Here is a 17,979-nt window from a genome sequence, read left to right on the forward strand (position 1 = left end):
CTGAGGGAAGCCTGTGCCCCCTTTTTGTCCCTGGGCTCCTGACTCTGCTCCCTCGGGACAGCCGGCGATCAGCACCCCGAGAAGGTCCCTGTGTTGTGAAGAAGCTGCTGCCCCGTCCCTGCGGGGTTCGGCTGTGGCCATGAGTTGCTCCGGCTGGCAGGACTCCTCTGTGCCCATGTTCGACCACCCAAGGACATGGTTTGTTGGTGACAGGAGCCGGCTGCGGGCTCCAGGGCCTCGTCCAGCTCCTCCGGGTGGGAGGGCGGCCACCCCAGGGCGGCAGCCACTGTTGGCGAGGCTGTAGTGGAGGAATGCCTGGGCTTTTCTCCGCCAGCAGTTCCCACTTGGGTCCCAGCCCTGCTCCGGTGGCCTCAGCCCACCCTGCTGGCGGGGTGCTGCCCCTCTGCTCCGGCCGGGCGCTGTCGGTGAGGAGCTGCGTCCTGCCTGGCCCCGTGCTGTGGCCCTGGGGGAGCACAGGTGAGCTGGACCAGCTCCCCGGGGTGCTGCGCTGGCGGGGGTTCACCCTACCTGGGGCCGGTGCTGGGACAATGTCTGAGCCCCTTTGGGGTCGCTGTGCGGATCCCACTGTGCCTCCTGAGTGCAGAGGCCGTGGCAGACCCTGCAGGATCAGGGGACGAGGCTGTGGCACGGCCGGGTGCTGATCTGGCTGGGGGTGCTCCCAGGGATGGATCAGGCCCTGCGTGCCTTGGGAGGAAAAAGAAAATCGCCCAGCAAAGCCCCCTGCTCCCCACTCCCACCCACAGCAACATCAGGGCCAGGGGAGGCTCCCAGCCCCGCGGAGGCTGGGAAAGGCCTGGAAAGGGGGCAGAAAATCAGCTCTGCTTATTTAAGGGTTGGGAATTAAGCGCATTATTTGAGGGGGGAAGCTTGATGTGAGTAGATGTGAGGTCCCTGCTCAGGGTGCTGGCCCAGCACGGGGACTGCTCCCGATGCCCAGAGTGGAGATGGGGCTGAGCCCGTCTGGCCTGCAGTGGGGACGCAGATCGGCGCTGCTGCCAGAGAGGGGCCCAGTGGCCACTGCTTTTCCTCACTGCAGCGTCGCCCTCCCCTTACACTGCCAGGTGGATCCAGCATCCACCATGCTGTCCATTTTCAGCTGCTCCAGAACTCGCAGCAGTAGCTGCAGGGCTTGGCCCCTGCGCTGCAGGCAGAGATGCGGCCCCTTCCAGGCACAGCCCCACACGGATAGACGGACAGACCCCGACAGAAGCCGCTGCTGGATTGTTGTGTGTTTTCCCCTTTTGTCCACGATTGGAGTGCCCAGCCTGGCCTGGTGATGGAAGTTTTTTTTCTCCTTGTGGATGTAGTATGGTCAAAACTACCCAATAAAGCAGTGGGCAGAGCATCACTGGTGCACAGGCTGTGGGTTCTGGGGCTGCCCGGGAGGAGCAGGAGCAGGATCTGAGGGGTGGGAGGGCAAGTTCCATGCTGGCTCCCTGCAGGGATGCTGCAGCTTCCAAGTCAGGGAACCTGGCCCCAGCCCATCAGCTGGAAAACAGGAACAGGGACCTGTGGGTGCAGTGGGGCTGGGCCAGGGGCACTGGCGCCACTGCAGGGGAGGTGGAGAGCAGCCCAGGGGGCAAACTCAACATGTTCCACTCCCATTCCTGGGTGCTGGATAACAAAGCAGCTGCTGGGCTCCTCCAGGCCAGGCTGTGTTTTCTCAGCTGTTGTTCGGAGCTGAGTGCCAGGGTTGCTCCCCTGACCCCGCGTGAGGCCTCATCCTGCCCCTCCTCAGCCACAGCACCAGCCCAGGGACTACACTGGCACTGGGGAGCAGCGGCACCGCTGCTTCTCGGTGCCCATCTGCAGCAGAGACCAAGGTGAGGGGACCCCAGGCCATCCTCTCCAGTTCACAGCCAAACCTCCACCGAGGGGAGACAGCGAGAGGCTGCAGGGGCTGCAGCACAGAACTCCCCTGCCCTCTACACCCCAACAGCGCAGCCTCGGGGCTCGCTGCCCGCTTACCCGGTCAGTGCCTGGAACGAGAAACCAAGGAGGGGCACAGAACCCAGGATGCTCTGGGTTGTCCCGGAAGCTTTCCCGAGGCTTCCCTGCGCAGGGCTGTCCCACCCTCCCTGCGGGCACAGACTCTTCCCCCCTCCTCTGTCACGATTTGGCACCTGCACCCCACAGCCCAGGGCGGTAACAAGTGGGTCGGGTCCTGCTGCAGCTTTGCAGAGGATGTGGGTGCAACCCTGAGACCCTACGGGCTTCAGTTCCACCTCCCCAGCGCGGCCCTCGCCCAACTCGCAGCGCAGAGGTGCTTTAGCAGAATATTTATTCGATGCCAAAGTGAAGAGCACAACTCAGTACAAACAACCCCTCTGTGCCTCGCTCACTACTGCGCCGCACCAGGGGAGGGGAGATCTCACAGCCCTGGGGAGGAGGCAGAGGCTGTTCCTTTGCCGTGTGAGAGCAGAGCTGGATGTGGGTCCTGTGCGCAGGCACAAAGGGCTCCGCTCTTGCTGGGAGTCCTGTGATGACAGAAAATCTGAGTACAGGGGTTTGGATAAAGCCGTGGGCACCTGCTGGGGCACAGTGGAACAAGGGCAAAAAACAAAGGCCACCAGAGCTGGTAAAGCCATCGGTGCATTTCCAGACCATAGCTGCTGCCTCCCTTCGGTCCATCTGCAGCCCGCGGCACAGACAATGCCCGTGCCTGGGAATCGGCTCCTTTCCGGCCCCAACCCAGCTCCCAGGGTCCCTGCTGGCCCCCGTCATCCAGGCCAAGACCAGATTAGGGGCTTAATTTTAGACTCTCCTTTGGGTACTGATGGAGGGAGAAGAGCTTCAGGGACAGAGTAAACATCACTGAGGTTGAAATCGCTCCAGGTGAGCCACCTCCAGGAGGGGTCCTCAGGAGGAGCCGCTCCCCAGTCCCGCAGCGCCCCAGTCCTGGCAGTAGGCAGCTCATTCCACTGTCGTGCCAGGCAGCGGAGGCCGCGCTCCCCTGCAGCACCCGGAGCGTCCGCTCTTCTTCAGAGAGCATCCAAGAACCTAAAGTGCCATGGCTTCAGCAGCACGGGAGGGAGGGGACCGCGAGAGCCACTGGCTGTCCCCACAGCTGCCCCTTGGGAAGGGACAGCAGATCCCCGAAAATAAATACATTACGGATGCCATAGCTTATTTAAGTGCTGCACAGCAGAGGAAGGCAGAGGCAGCACTGGCCGCCCCCTCTCTCAGGTTTGGACACTGGCAGCTGCTAACAGAGGCATCCGCCAGGCACTGCCTGCATCCCTGGGGCCCCACGAGAGGCCAGCCAGGCCCCCAGCCCTGCTTCCTCGCTGCCCTCCGTCCCTGCTGCCCAGTGGAAAGAGGCACTCGGCACACACAGCAGCCAGACGAGTTGCCCGTGGAGGTTTGGGACAAACAAACATCAATAAAATATGGCATTACAAGTCCTGCAGTCCGGCAGCGCAGCGCTGCCGCATGCTCCGCAGCCAGCAGCTCCTGGTGAGGCCAGCCACATCCCAGGCTCACACAGAATAAACGCTGGCAACGTGCCGCTCTCTGTTCCAAGAGACCAATGCTCACCCCAAGAGCCGTGACCAAGCAGCAGCGTTCGTGAGAAGCTGTGGGGAGCCCACCCTGCAGTGACCAGCCTGGGCCCCAGGACAGGCCCTCAGCTCTTATGCTCTGTCTTTGAAGAGGATGCTCCAAGGAGGAAGCAATTCCCACTGCCAGGGTCCATCCTGACTCGGCAGCTGGGATTCGTGTGCCCAGAGCTGGTCTCTGTGTGCAGGGCTCCAGGCTCTGCGAGCTCCAGAGGTGGTGGCTGCAGTGAGGAAGCTGCAGGAGCTGGCGTACCTGGGTTCAGCTGTTCTGGTTCAGGAGCCAGGAGAAGAGCAGCTTCCTGGGCCGGGGCTTCCTGGCCTGCTGGACACGGACAGTGCGAGGGGAGCGCCACACCTTGATAGTGGCGTCATCGCTGGCCGTCAGGAGCAGTTCCTGCTCCACCGGGCTGAACGCCACCGAGTTGACCACGTTGTCATGCTGCAGCTTGGCCAGGCAGATGTTGTAGTGTCGGTCCCAGATGTAGCCGTGCCGATCTTCTGCCCCGCTGCGGAAGACAAGACACCAGTGAGGACGTTCCTCAGCAGCCCTGGTCACCGGCTGCTCCCAAGCCCCTTCCTTCGGCACAGACGGAGGCAGAGAGAGCCCCAGCCCAGCAAGAGGCCCCAGCCCATGAGCTTCCATCCAGGCAGCCCAGCTCCCTCTGGGATTCTGAGCAAGAGCCCCTCCTACTCACCCCATAGCACTACAAAGGGCATTTGCCACCTGCTGCCAAACACCAGAGCCCAGAATTTCCCCCTTCCTCACTGATGTCACAGCAGGACCAGGGCAGACAACCCTTATCAACACCCTCTGATTCCATCACCCTGCTTTTCCCAAGCCTCCCATTCCCCGCGCTGCTCAAGCTCACAACAGACGGGAGTTCCCCGCACAGGGAACAGCCCTGCTGAAAGAAGCCACCCCTGAGTGCCAGTGTCCCAATGCCCTCTGGGACACAGGTTCAGGATCTGGCCCACTCCCTCACCACACACCTCGCTACAAAGTCTCGGCTGACATCCAGGAAGATGAAGAAGCATTCCTCGTTGGGTGTGTAGGCCCGGTGTGCCCGGAGGGCTCTTTTCACCTCCTTCATTGTCTTCAGGTCAAACACATGTAGGTCGATCTCCTCGGCGATGGGGGGCGGCTGCATCGGGTCAGAGATGACGCAGTCGCGAGGCCAGGCCCGGCTGTTCACATACAGGTACCTCGGAGGGGAGCAGAGGGGTTACCTTGCGCCTTACCACACACGACACAGCTCAGAGCTCCAGCTGCAAACGCAGCACCCTCAGGCAGGGCAGGGACCCAGCAGATTCTCCAGTCCTTAGCAAAGCCTACAGCTCTGCTCACTAAAATCCAGGCTGAAACACAGCAACACTTCTGCCAATTAACAAGGGACAGGATGAGAGGAAATGGCCTCCAATTGTGCCAGAGGAAGTTTAGATTGGATAGGAGGAAAAATATCTTTACTGACAGAGTGGTGAAGCTCTGGCAGAGGCTGCCCAGGGCACTGGTGGAGTCTCAAAAACATGCAGCCATGGCACGTGGGGACAGGGATTAGTTGGCACAGTAGGGTTGGGCTGACGTTTGGACTGGATGAGCCAAGAGAGCTTTTCCAACCTTAACAATTCTATGATTCTGTAACACTCTGCTGAACCACTTCTTGCCCCATTTAGAAAGGAAAGAGTCACCACAATCGGGAAGGTAGGCTCTAGAGGCTACCTTGAGCCCCTTTAATCCCATTAAAACTAACTTTAAGGATGGTGGAGTGTTGCTCTGCCTTGGGAAGAAGTCACATTGCTGTACGCAGCTCCTTCACTCTTATAAGGCTCCTTGCCAGGCCCTACCCTGAGCCGGGTTCAGCAGCACAGAGGAAAGAACGTGCTGCTCCTGCCGAGGTCTGAGGAAGAGCTTGGGCTGTGCACGTGCCAACAGCACAAGGACATAAACGGGATGTGCAGGAGCAGAGCAGCCTGCATTGCACCCTGCTCTCTCCGCTGCAGTCCTCTCCTCTCCCTTCACCCCCAGCCCCCAGGGAGCAGTCACCCACCCACCATGTTTGGACACAGCGCTCACCTGTGGTCAGGGGAGAGGCCCATGCCAATGATGTGTCCATGGATGTCGATGACATGATCCAGCGAGTCAAAGAACTCATCTGAGCGCCTCTCCTCCCCGAGCACCGGCCCGGCAGTTGTCATCTGATGGGGCAGGATCCTTTTAATGCCTTGGGGACAGAAAGCACAATCAGGTTGTTCCATAGGCTGCTGCCAACAGACAGCGGGGCTGGTGGAGTCCCTGGGCCTCCAGAAGGGGCTTTCCTTTGTGCTGCTAAGGAAGGAGAAAGGGCTCATTGGCTGAGGACCAGGACAGGGCTGCTGTCCCTGTCAGGCTCCTTTGAGCTCTCACCAAGGTGCTCTTGGCGAGGATGCTGCCTGTAAACGACAAGCTGGCACGTTTGAGCCCGGCCAGGGAGATGCCCAGTGCCAGGCTCCAACCCAGCCAGCGCAGCGACACCTTGCTCTGAGCCTCAACCCAGGCCCTTGCACCTCGCTTTCAGCCCCCTACACCTCCCTCTGAGCTCCAACCTCAGGCCCTTGCACCTTGATCCCAGCCCCAGGCCCCCACACCTTGCTCTGAATTTTTTTTCTCCTGAATCCTTGGGCTGGGCCTGTTTCCTGCACTTTGCCCCTGGAGAAGGCCCAGCAGAGGCACTGGCTGTGGGAGGACTTCCCCACTGCCAAACACAGGTGTCGGCCAGCCCCAGAAAGCTCCAAGAGGCGGGGATTAAACCCAAACTGGGCTCACGTGCCCTCAGCTTTTGAACCCCCCAAGGGAAACCCGCCCCATGCTGGACCCTCACCCCGTCCAGCTCCAGGCAGAGGCCTCAAACACAAACCATCCACAACGCTTCCTGCAGGACTTTGGAGCCTCAGCAGCTCCCGGGCACACAGGGGCTGAATCCTCCATGGGTCCAAGAGGAGCTGGGAGATGGCTCGCTCCATCACCTGAGGGAATGACTGCCCAAAACCCTTGGTTTTAGCCCTCTCCACACCCCAGCAGGGTGGGTGACTCCATGGGGCACTGCCAGCCCAAGCCTTTTGCAGCATCCCTGCACCCAAATTCGGGCAGCTTGAGATCCCGAGGACGGGATCCTTCACTCTTCCACCCAACGGTGCTGCTTGCCAGCACCTTCATCCTCATTCCCACAGCACAACAATCCCAGTTCCAATCTCCTCCACATGGCCCCCTAAAGCCGAGGGAGCAGGCGGCTGTGCCCACACCTCACATCTGTCACCAGCACAACGCAGACAAGACCCAATGGAGACTCCTACAAAGGAGCTGCTGGGCTGCAGAGCAAGCAGCCCAGCAGAGCAGTGCTGGTGTCCAGCAGCCAGAGCGCAGCACCCAACAGCAGCTCCCAGCAACTGAATCGCACATCAGCGAGCCTGTGCTCATCCTCATCCCTGGAGGTGTTCAAGGCCAGGTTGGATGGGGCTTTGAGCACCCTGATCCAGTGGAAGGAGTCCCTGCCCATGTCAGGAGGCGGGACTGGATGATCTTTAAGGCCCAAATCATTCTATAATACTACTGCAGAAGACCCAAGACTTGTGCCCTGTCAAGCACCAGCTCCTCTGGGCAGGCAGCAGACGCACACAGGCCTCAAACTCATGGGCAAACACGGCATTTTGCAGTGACTTGTGGCTGGCAGAGCAGCTGCGCTGGGTTCATCCCTCCCAACAGCCAGCTTGTGCCACAGGCACTGGCTGCCAGCCAGAGAGGCACTGGAGTTCAAAGCCACTAAAGCCCACGGCCGTGGGAGGCTGCTCTGGGAGTCGGCAGAGTCCAAAGGCAGGTGCTGCCACTGCACCAGGCTTTGCCTCTGTGTGCTGCAGGTTCTGGCCTGTGCAGCAGCGCTGACTCGGCCTGGTGGATTGCAGTGCAGTGCTGCTGGCAGGGCTGAGCCAGGCAGACAACCCAGGGCAAGTCTGGAGACAGCCATCCGGCACAGCTGTTGGCAGGCCTGGCAACGGACAGGGGCGTGGAGCAGAGCTCAGTCTAGCTCGCATTCCAACTCAGGTGGACAAAACCAAAGTGAGTCTTCTCCAAGTTGTCTACAACTTCAGAAAACATCCTTCCCTGTCTGACTGGGCTGTACTAGCGCAGGAGCAGTCAGCAGGAAAGTCAGAAGAGCCTGCTGCAGGAAAGCCAGGCTGTAACTGTGCAAGCAGCAAAAGGAACTGAAACTGTCTGGCCTTACGGAAGAGTAGTCAGGCCTGGAAGCAGCTCTCCTTCCCTCCTTGCATCAGTCTGGCCCTTCTCACTGAACAAAGGGAGTCCTCACCCAGAAAAGTCACCAGCAGCACCGTTGCCTGTCTTGTGTCAAGCTGCAGCCCCTCGTACTCCCCATCACTTCAGTAATGGGGGCATTGCAAAATCCCCCTGTACCGAGAATCCAGCGGCCTGAACAACACTGCGACTCGTTCACCACAAACAGGCAGCAAATAAACCCGAGGCATTTCCAGATTCAAATGCAGAGCGAAGCTGCAGCCCACTGCCTGAGGAGGCCGGTGTGCCTGGGGTATAGACCCAGCCTTACCTATCTGGTGCGGGGAGTAGGTGAGGCAGCCGGTGGTGAAGATTAAGTATTTCATCTTGCTGTTACTGTCCGTGGGGAGCAGGTTCAGCTCTGGCGGTTTAGTTCTGTTGCGTACAAACAGCTCAGCCACCTTTGTCTCCAACTCCGTCTCAGTCATGGCAGGGCGTGTGTGGTCTTCCATGATGTCGTCAAAGAACTGCTGCAGCCCGTCCTCTGCCATCACACCCCTTTCATCTGGCAATTCCTGTGCTGCCGGCTCTGGAGTCTGCTTGGGCTTGGCCTCCTCCTCCTCACTGTCAGTGCCGAGATCAAAGATGGGACAGGTGGAGGAAGCAGCCAACTGCTCCTCATAGTCCAGGAGCAGGTCCGGAGAATCGTACCGGCTGCAGTCAGCCACCATCACAGTCCGGATAGTGCTGGCATTCAGGTTCTGGATTTTGAACAGTCTCTTCACTACGTTCACGTTCTCTGACTCTACACCCTGCAAAAAGAAGGGAGAAGTAAGCAGAACCTCCTCCCTGAGGGCAACTCCTAAAGCTCGAGCCAAGAGCCACCCGCCCAGACCTGGAGCCCATACAGTGACACCAGCCATGCTCTTGACAATTCCCAGCACTGCTACACGGGGTACTGGCTGCAAGAACCCACTGAAGGGACTGGCCAGTTTTGCTGGGCTCCTTCCCTTCCCAGAGCACCCACAGACACAAGGATCCTGCACACGGACAACAGCAGAGCTGGGAAACATAGAGGCTGGGCAACCTTGTTGCCAATCCCCACCTGAGGCCATCAGCTGGCACTGCTTGGCACTCCACAAGGATCCAGATTCAACAAAGCCAAATGCCGGGTCCTGCTTTTGGGACACAACAACCCGGCAGTGCTCCAGGCCTCAGGAAGAGTGGCTAGAAAGCTTCCCAGTGGAAAAGGACCTTGGGGTGCTGGTCGACAGCAGCTTAACATGAGCCAGCAGTGGCCCAGGTGGCCAAGAAAGCCACCAGCATTCTGGCTTGGATCAGCCATGGTATGGCCAGCAGGAGCAGGGAAGGGATCATCCCCCTGTACTCAATGCTGGTGAGGCCTCACCTTGAATCCTGGGTTGGTTTGGGCCCCTCACTACAAGAAGGATATTGAGGGGCTGGAGCGCATCTGGAAAAGGGAATGGAGCTGGGGAAGGGTCTGGAGAACAGGGGTTCTGGGAGCAGCTGAGGGACCTGAGGGTTTTTAGTCTGGAGAAGAGGAGGCTGAGGGGAGACCTCATCACTCTCTGCAGCTCCTGGAAAGGAGGTTGCGGTGAGGTGGGTGCTGAACTCTGCTCCCAAGTAACAAGCGATAGGATGAGAGGAAACAGCCTCAAGTTGCACCAGGAGTGGTTTAGATCGGATATTAGGAAAAATGTCTTCACCAATGGAGTAGTGAAGCCCTGGCAGAGGCTGCCCAGTGCAGTGGTGGGGTCTCCATCCCTGGAGGGGTTCAAAAACCATGTGGCTGTGGCACTTGGGGAGATGATTTAGTCGGCATGCTGGGGTGGGGCCGATGGTTGGACTGGATGAGCTTAGGTCTTTTCCAACCTTAACAATTCCATGATTTCAGGAACAGCCTCTGTCGTGCTGGTGGAGCATGAAGGGCCACTCCGCTGGCCTGCAAATGGCAAAGGAGCTCCGTGTACCAGCAGCTGGGCAGCACCTCTCAGCAGGAACAGCCTGGCTATCTGCTCCCAGACAGAACAGCAGGTCACCTCCTGCCTAATCACTGCAGCAGGCTGCAGCCACACTTCAGTACCCTCTGCTCAAGCAGGCCTGGTCCTTCCTTGCCTCTTGGAGCTGGAGGAGTTAATGCTGTAACGTCAGCACAGTGCAGAGATCGTAGAATCATAGAATCACTAGGTTGGAAAGGACCTACTGGATCATCGAGTCCAACCATTCCTAACAATCCTTAAACTATGACCCTCAGCACCTCATCCACCCGTTCCTTAAACACCTCCAGGGAAGGTGACTCGACCACCTCCCTGGGCAGCCTGTTCCAGTGCCTAATGACCCTTTCCATGAAAAATTTTTTCCTGATGTCCAGCCTGAACCTCCCCTGGCGGAGCTTCAGGCCATTCCCTCTTGTCCTGTCCCCTGGGAGAAGAGCCCAGCACCCTTCTCTCCACAACCTCCTTTCAGGTAGTTGTAGAGAGCAATAAGATCTTCCCTCAGCCTCCTCTTCTCCAGGCTAAACAACTCTCTCAGCTGCTCCTCGTAAGACTTGTTCTCCAGCCCCCTCATCAGCTTCGTTGCTCTTCTCTGGAAATGCTCCAGAGCCTCAACATCCTTCTTGTGGTGAGGGGCCCAGAACTGAACACAGGATTCGAGGTGCGATCTCACCACTGCCAAGTACAGAGAGAGAATAACCTCTGCCGGTCACACCGTTTCTGATACAAGCCAAGATGCCACTGGCATACTTGGCCACCTGGGCACACTGCTGGCTCATGTTCAGTCACTGTCAACGAACACCCCCAGGTCCTTCTCCTCCAGGCAGCTTTCCAGACAGACTTCTCCTAGTCTGTAGCACTGCAGAGGGTTGTCATGCCCCAAGTGCAGGACCCGGCATTTGGCCTTGTTAAACCTCCTGCCATTGGTCTCAGCCCAGTGGTCCAGCCTGTTCAGATCCCTTTGGAGCCACCCTACCCTCCAGCAGATCCACACTTCCACCCAGCTTAGTGTCACCTGCAAACCTGCAAGGATGCACTCACTGCCTTCATCCAGGTCATTGATAAAGACATTGAACAGGGCTGGACCCAGTACCGAGCCCTGGGGAACCCCACTTGTGACTGGCCTCCAGCTGGAGTTAACTCCATTGACCACCACTCTCTGGGCCCGGCCATCCAACCAGTTTTCAACCCAGGAGAGTGTGCGCCTGTCCAGGCCAGAGGCTGACAGTTTCTGAAGCAGAATGCTGTGAGAAACTGTGTCAAAGGCTTTACTGAAGTCCAAGAAGACTACATCCACAGCCTTCCTCTCATGCAGTAGTCGAGTCAAGATGTGGTGGAAGGGTCTCTGCTACTGGAGGGATTCACCTGGGGCCAGCATCCATCGTTCACGTTAAAAAACACAAAACGCCAGGACGTGCAGCTGTGACACTGAGGCAAAACATGCCAGAGGACCAAGTTCAAGCAGCACGAGTGCCAGAGAAGGAACAAGCAGCCAGCAGGCAGTCTAATGCCAGCACACACTGATCTCCAGGTCTCATCACAGCAGAGACAACACCAGGCCCACAGAAATGTCAGCAGGGACAGGTAGGGCTGAGCTCGGCCTCCCGGCTGCCTCTGGCTCCCAGGAACAATGCTCTGTGCTGCCAAGCCATGGGAGAATGGCCATTGCTCAGATCCATGCCAGGCTACAGCCCAGCTTCATACTTTTGACTTCAGCAGCGCTGCTGTGGCTCAGCCTCTCTGTTGAGCAACGCTTGCTCAAGGGTGCTGCAGGCAACTCCTCATCCCAATTAGTGGGGCAAGAGTTAATGGAATCAGAGGGCAGAGGCAGAATATTGCAATGGGTTCCAAAACACCAAGAGTGGAAAAATCGCATGTAAGGGCTGCCTCAAGCTCAAGATCCTGAGGGCAAGTTAGAGGAGACAAACAGGGAGGACAAGAGGACTTGGACACTCTTCCCTGCTCACACCTCCTCTATAGCCTTCCTCCCGCAAGAGCCACACTGCCTGAGGAGCCAGAATAGAGGCAGCTCACCTGGAAAGCGTTGTTCAGCCACAGCACGGAACAAGAAGTTATACGCCCAATCCGATGCAGATTGCCGGATATCAAGTTGGTTTCATTCAGCCAGCAGCCAAACACATCATAGGGTTTATTCCTCACCCTGGAAAGCAGCGTGAAGTTCTCTGGAAGGGAGGGGAAACAGGAGAGTGAGGCAACGACTTTGGAGCAACTGTGACAGAAGACATGGGTAATGGATTCACATCTCTGCAGGAGAGGAACTGACACAGCAGCTCCAGTGCAGGCTGTGTTGATGCCACCCAACACTGCCCAGAGCAGTGGTGGCTGCCCCATCCCTGGAAGTGTCCAAGGCCAGGTTGGATGGGGATTGGATTCCCTGATCTAGTGGGAGGTGTCTCTGCCCATGGCAGGTGGGTGGGACAGGGTGGGCTTTAAGGCCCCTTCCAACGCAAACCATTCCACGATTCTATGACTCTATGATTCTATGAACATCCAGTTCCAGTTCCTGCTGCGGAGATGTATTATCCCTCTCTCCTACAGAGATGTGTGGGTACAGCACACACAAAGCATACCAAAATGAGAGGGCAGCCACACGGAGCCAGACCAGAGAGCAAATCAACCGCACAGTCCTTCTCCGAGTGCAGCCCGAAGCAGAATCCCCAAGGACAAGAACAAGTCAAACACGTCCAGAACTGCTTCACTCCCACCCCAGCTGCTCAAGGCCTTTCTGAGCAAGGCAGCTGCACACTTAGCAGCGGAGTGGAACTGCAGCACAGAGACACCGGGAGATCACACGGCGTTAGCGAGTTTCACAGCAGCAGGACAGGAGATGCAGGTCCAGACAGATGTGTCTCAATGGCCCACGAGACCTCAGGGTGGGACTGGCACCACCCACGTCAGAACGGTCGTTTCAAGACAACAGGTAACGCAGACAACTCTTAACAGTCATGTAGAATGGACATGAACAAACACACGCCACGCTGACCGTAGGTGATGATGTGGTGACTTGAGCAGAGTTAAGGCTATCCAGAAAGTCTGCTCTCTGAAATGGCAGCTGGGACCCCTCTGCACAGAAGGCGGAAGGCAGGTGAAGCAGCAGGAGAAGCAGAGGTCAGGGCCACCACACACCAGAGGGGGAAAGAAACTCCAGCACCCACCGCTCCCCACCTCACGAGCAGCCTAGTAAGACAAGGGCAGTATTTACCCATGCTGATTACGGCAATCTCTCCTGATGATGAGTTGTGAGGCCCCACAAAGACACCCGATACCAGAAGGAGGGAGTCATCGGAGTTGAACTGGGAGAACTGCGTGTAGCTCCAGTTGTATGGCCTCATGTTGGAGCTGTGCTGCAGGGAGATGTCCAACTCATTGCTCCAGATCTGCAGACAGATGGGCAAACAGTCAGGAAGCCGTTGAGAAGCCCAAGAGCCATTCCAGTTTATCTGTTCTTCCCTGCACTCACCAGGACAAGAAAAAAGCAGCATCAAAGCCCCCATTTAACTGCTCGCCAAGTCCCGATTCCTGGTCAATGCCCTTGATGCAAAACGGTCAACAGCTCTGGAGAGCAGCTAAAGGCAGGACTGCTTCTCCATCAGCCAGGCGAGACAGTGTTTGAACAGCAAATGGGACTGTTACAGATGGATTTTTATCAGGTAGTGCAAGGATAGGACGAGGGGGAGATTGAGATGAGATCTTGGGAAGAAATGTTTTGCTGTGAAGGCAGGGAGGCCCTGGCCCAGGTTGCCCAGAGCAGTGGTGGCTGCCCCATCCCTGGAGGGGTTCAAAGCCAGGTTGGATGGAGCTTGGAGCCCCTGATCCAGTGGGAGGTGTCCCTGCCCATGGCAGGGGGTGGGACTGGATGGGCTTTGAGGTCCCTTCCAACTCAAACCATTCCATGATTTTATGATTGCACCCCAGAAAACCATTCGTGCAAGACAACTTCTGCAGCAATCATTATCTCCAGCGTCTCTGTCAGACCCACAGCACAAATGGGCCCACTGGCACCCAGACAGAAGCCAGAGCCAGATTGGCACTTCAGCCACCTTCGCATGGGCTGGAGCTGCCCTCAAGACTCCATTTGCAACAGCCATGAGTTCTGTGGCTCTGAGGACATCTCGGCTGCAGGAACCAGCCTAAGTCCAGGGACACCTGGTCAGACCCCTCCTCTCGCAGGTTTCCCCATGGCTGCCCTTGTGGCCGAGCCCCTCATCCACCACCAGGAGGTCTGCACGGGGCGGGCTGCTTCCTCACCTTGACGGTGCAGTCCTTGGAGCACGATGCAAACAAACCGCCAGAGTGGGAGAAGCTGAGGTGCAAAACCTGGTCACTGTGCTCCTTCAGGGCTTGCACTTCCACACACGGGATGGTGTCATAGAGCCGCTGGAACTCGCCATACCAGGAGACGGCAGCTGTAACACAGGAGCAGGGACACAGAGCAGGAACGTAAGCGGAGGGAAGCAATGGATCCGAGCTGAGAGGGGCATCTGTGGAATCAGGTTTTACTAAAGCACAGCCTCAACTGCTGCGCACGATGCCAGGAGCAGCGCTGGGGCCAGATTCCTACAGCTTTGGCCGTGCCAGCAGGGCTTAATGTGCTCCTTAGCAGCTTCCTGACTCCCTCCCACAGAAAATCCCCTTTTTCAGCAAAAGCACAGCTCCCCACCATGTCACTGCTTCCTAAACCAGCACAGCCACCACAAGAAACACCCGGGGCAGAGCTGTGAGCTCTCTAACAAAGCTCGGGATGAAACAGCTGCCAGCATGGCACAAGGGCCCTAGTACAGCGTGAACAAATCCAGCATGTGAGAGAGGAAAGCTGCTCCTCAGGGAACTGGGCTCCACTCCAATTACCTTTATCTTGTCTAACACAGAGTTAAGAAGGTTCCAGAATGGGTATGAGAGCAGGGAAGAAAAACCACCTCAATGATATAAGAGACTCGAGAAAGCAGGAGAGAAGAATGAGAGCTGGGCACAGCGTGCCAGGGTGGAAGAGGAGCCCTGCAGCAAAAGAGCCTGGGACACACTTGGAGAAGTCACACTGATGGCCAGTAAAGAGACAAATAAAGAAGACTTTTAACAAAGTGCCTGGTAAGGCAGCCTACAGCCTTCTGGCAGCAGCAAATCCTGAGGAAGCAAAGAGGATTAGACATGTATATGGATGAGGGCCAATTTCCTTAGTATGCTGAACAAGGATGAAGAGGTTTTGGAAGTTGGTGCAGCCCAGGAGGCTGCTGCAGGCAGCAGCTTGGTGCTAAGACATCCCACCACTGCTCATGAGGCTGGAAGCTTCATGTGCCTCTGAAGCTCCCTGTTCTGGCCCATCTGGCCAGGAAGCAGCCTGGACACATCCCATTTGGCCAAGCAACATCAATATTTCCAAGACCCTCCGGATACTATTCCCTGATCCACAGAGCTGCTGGTGACTGACAGACTGGCCAGGTGCTTCCCCAAACTCCTGCTCCAGCCCTTTCTGGTCCTGCCAGCCATCTCTGCTCCTGCTGTCTCATGTGGGATCGTCACAGCTCAAGAAGCACAGCCGGAACACACAACTGCGTTACCCCAACTGCTCGGTCCCAATTAGTGCTGAAGAACAGGGTCGGCAGCTTCTGAACTGCTGCAGGAAGCCGGCAGCAACCAAGCCTGGTGAGAGCGCTTCAGATAAAGACGATGCCCCCAGCCCCACGGAGCTCCAGGGGCTGCACAAACAAAAACACGCAGCCCGAGCTGGCCCATCCCTGACTCCTCTCAAAGCTCTGTTCCACTGGTGCTCCCCACTGCAGGGTGACGGGCTGCTTGATCCGCATTTATTGCCATTCTCCTGTAGAAACTGCAACTCAAGATCAAGAAGCCAGTTCCCTCTGCCACAGCCACTGCTGGGTGCATCCAGGGTGCAGAGGATGGTGCACAGCCCTCTGGATCCTTGCAGCACATTGGGAACAGGATTTCTTGGCCCCAAGAGATCCAGTTTGGCAGCAAGGGCTCCCACCCACAGGGAGATGGGCTGTCTCAGCTGAAAACAGCCCTGTGACTGTACACTCTGACAGCTCTGCGCCAGGCAGGCCCTGCTGGGCTCTACAGGTGCCAACTGTTAATGGGTTATTTTTCTACTGTGAGCTGAGGTCAGGATCAAGCCCAATCAGCCCTGGCAAAGTGGGTCAGCTCCTGCCTTCGCACTGCCTGCTGTACAGGGAAACCACCACACGCCCACCTCACTCTCCAGAAAGCAGGCAAACGCATTTCCCCTCTGCAGCCAGGCTGCAGATCCTGCCTACGCCTTACGGAAACAGCTTCATCCGCTAATGTGTACTTGTGGCTCATCCTAGGCTGAACAAGGAAGAGACAGAGCCTGAAGGAGAGGCTGCAAAGTCCTCATCAGGAAAACCCAACAGCGATTATCAAGGAATCCAGCTGGGCTGCATCTCTCCAGGATATCCCACAGCAGCAGCACCCAGACAAGCTGTGGGACAGCTACCAGAGAGCACCTGCCTCAAGAGAGCTCAGAAACCACCTTTCTGTGAGAGAGGGGGAACATTGCACCATTTCCAACACTGTGATGCCCTTTTCTGAAGGGTTTGAGCAGTTCCAGAGCCCCTCATACATACATCGCCACCTACACCTGCAGGCTGCCAATGGGGCACAATTTAGCAGCTCCAGCCCCCTGGACACCAGAGGGAAGCAGGTTCAGCAGCAAAGCAGGCAAGGATTTTTCCTCCTGGGCTCGCAGCAGGGAGGTTCTGGGTGCTGCCCTGCCTGCTTGGTGGGCTGGGGGAGGCCGCCAGCCCCACACAGCCCCTGTTCCCACGCCAGCGTACCTGGGTGCCGGGGCACCTCCCGAGAGACACGGTAGTAGCGGTAGAAGAGCTCCTTCCAGAGGAACTCATCGCGGGCCACAGCATGCCACTGCCGGCACACCAGTCCTGCCGAGAGCACGTCCGTGTGGTCCAGGTAGAGGAAGATCTCAAAGAGGACGCTATCAGGGAGGAGGGGGCAGCTGCCCGTGTCCATCGTGTCATTCTGCCGCTGCGCCTATAGGCAAAAGGCAAGTGAGGCCCAGCCTGGCTGCCTACAGCCCGAATCGGGGGGACCACCCCAACCAGTCCTTTCCCCACCCTGGGAAGCTCTGCAATTGCCTGCTCCCAACCTCGTACCTGCTCCGGGGGTCCCACACCGACCAGCGCCCTGCCCGCCACAGTGCCTTGTGACCACCAGATGTTCTGTTGCCCCCTGCCCTCCAGAAGGCCCCACACCCGCCGGTTCCCAACCCCCTGCCCACTGCAGGGGTCCCACACCGGCCAGTCTCCCGCCCGCCCCGGGGACCCCACAGCCCACCCTGCCAGCCTCTGCCCCCCACCTGCCCTACGGGACCCGTTCCTGCTGCACCCTGCGCTTCCCGGGGGCCCCGTGCCCACCAGTCCTCAACTCCGCCAGCCTCTGCCCCGCCGGTCGGGCCCCTGCCCGCCCCAAGGGCTCCTCCAGCCTCCAGCCTCCAGCCCCCAGCCCCTCCACCCCCGCAGCCCCAAATCTCCCCCTCGCACACTGCCCGCCCCAGCGGCCCCCTGCCCACCCCCGTGCCTCGTACCCGCCGGTCCCCAGCGCTGCCCCCCGCTCGCCCGGGGCCCTACTCCCACCGACCCCGAGCCCCGCACCTCGGCGGCCCCGCTGCCCCCGCCTCCTCCTCGCAGCACTTCCGGCCCGACGCCGCGCACTTCCGCCGCGGGTCCCGCCCCCCCCCGGGCCGCTCTAGCCGCCCCTCTCGGTGGTTCCCTCCCCGCTTCCAATCACGGCGCCGCTTTCTGCCGCAGGCCGGACAGCTCGAACCCAGAGCTGCCAGGCACGACCAGCCTAGCGCCGCACGCTCGCTCAGCACCGCCCCACAGCAGCAGCTCCGCCGATCACACCACGCCGTCGCAACCGGGTCCCACCCCCCCGTACTAAGCCTCGCCAATCAGACCCGATAGAGCCAATCAGGCTTCGCCCACCTGCTCACGCCCGAGCAATCAGGCCACACCCACCCCATTAGGCCACGCCCAGTCAAACCAGTCAAGCTCACTTAGGCCACGCCCACACCATCAGGCCACGCCCTCTCCTGTGAAGCCCCACCCCTAGA

At 58.4% G+C, this 17,979-nt stretch overlaps 1 protein-coding gene across 3 annotated transcripts; it reads right to left on the bottom strand.

Moving 5' to 3' along the window:
* Positions 1–2,289: 2,289 nt before the first annotated feature.
* Positions 2,290–17,667, bottom strand: FBXW5 (F-box and WD repeat domain containing 5). Of its 3 annotated transcripts, none has more exons than XM_054084468.1 (9): positions 17,519–17,667; positions 16,685–16,898; positions 14,124–14,281; positions 13,078–13,252; positions 11,889–12,037; positions 8,171–8,651; positions 5,650–5,797; positions 4,569–4,781; positions 2,290–4,084 (listed from the first exon to the last, which is right to left on the bottom strand). In XM_054084468.1, the coding sequence occupies exons 2-9, from the start codon at positions 16,875–16,877 to the stop codon at positions 3,838–3,840; spliced, it is 1,764 nt and encodes a 587-aa protein (XP_053940443.1). In that variant the 5' UTR covers positions 16,878–16,898; positions 17,519–17,667; the 3' UTR covers positions 2,290–3,837. The 3 variants fall into 3 exon arrangements, with proteins under 3 accessions (XP_053940443.1, XP_053940445.1, XP_053940444.1); XM_054084470.1 differs by having other exon boundaries at positions 17,505–17,625; XM_054084469.1 differs by having other exon boundaries at positions 17,452–17,569.
* Positions 17,668–17,979: the final 312 nt, after the last annotated feature.

The sequence above is a fragment of the Cuculus canorus genome, chromosome 19 (genome assembly GCF_017976375.1).
Source record: "Cuculus canorus isolate bCucCan1 chromosome 19, bCucCan1.pri, whole genome shotgun sequence".
In the NCBI taxonomy this organism is placed as follows: Eukaryota; Metazoa; Chordata; class Aves; order Cuculiformes; family Cuculidae; genus Cuculus; species Cuculus canorus.

What these genes read in the sequence shown, in the direction of transcription:
- FBXW5 (XM_054084468.1), bottom strand. Translation starts at nt 16,877, where the DNA reads ATGGACACGGGCAGCTGCCCCCTCCTCCCTGATAGCGTCCTCTTTGAG. An exon ending in CCAAGGACTGCACCGTCAAG is followed by an intron (nt 13,253 to 14,123) that starts GTGAGGAAGCAG and finishes ATCTGTCTGCAG; the next exon opens with ATCTGGAGCAATGAGTTGGA. An exon ending in CTACTCCCCGCACCAGATAG is followed by an intron (nt 5,798 to 8,170) that starts GTAAGGCTGGGT and finishes TCTGTCCCCAAG; the next exon opens with GCATTAAAAGGATCCTGCCC.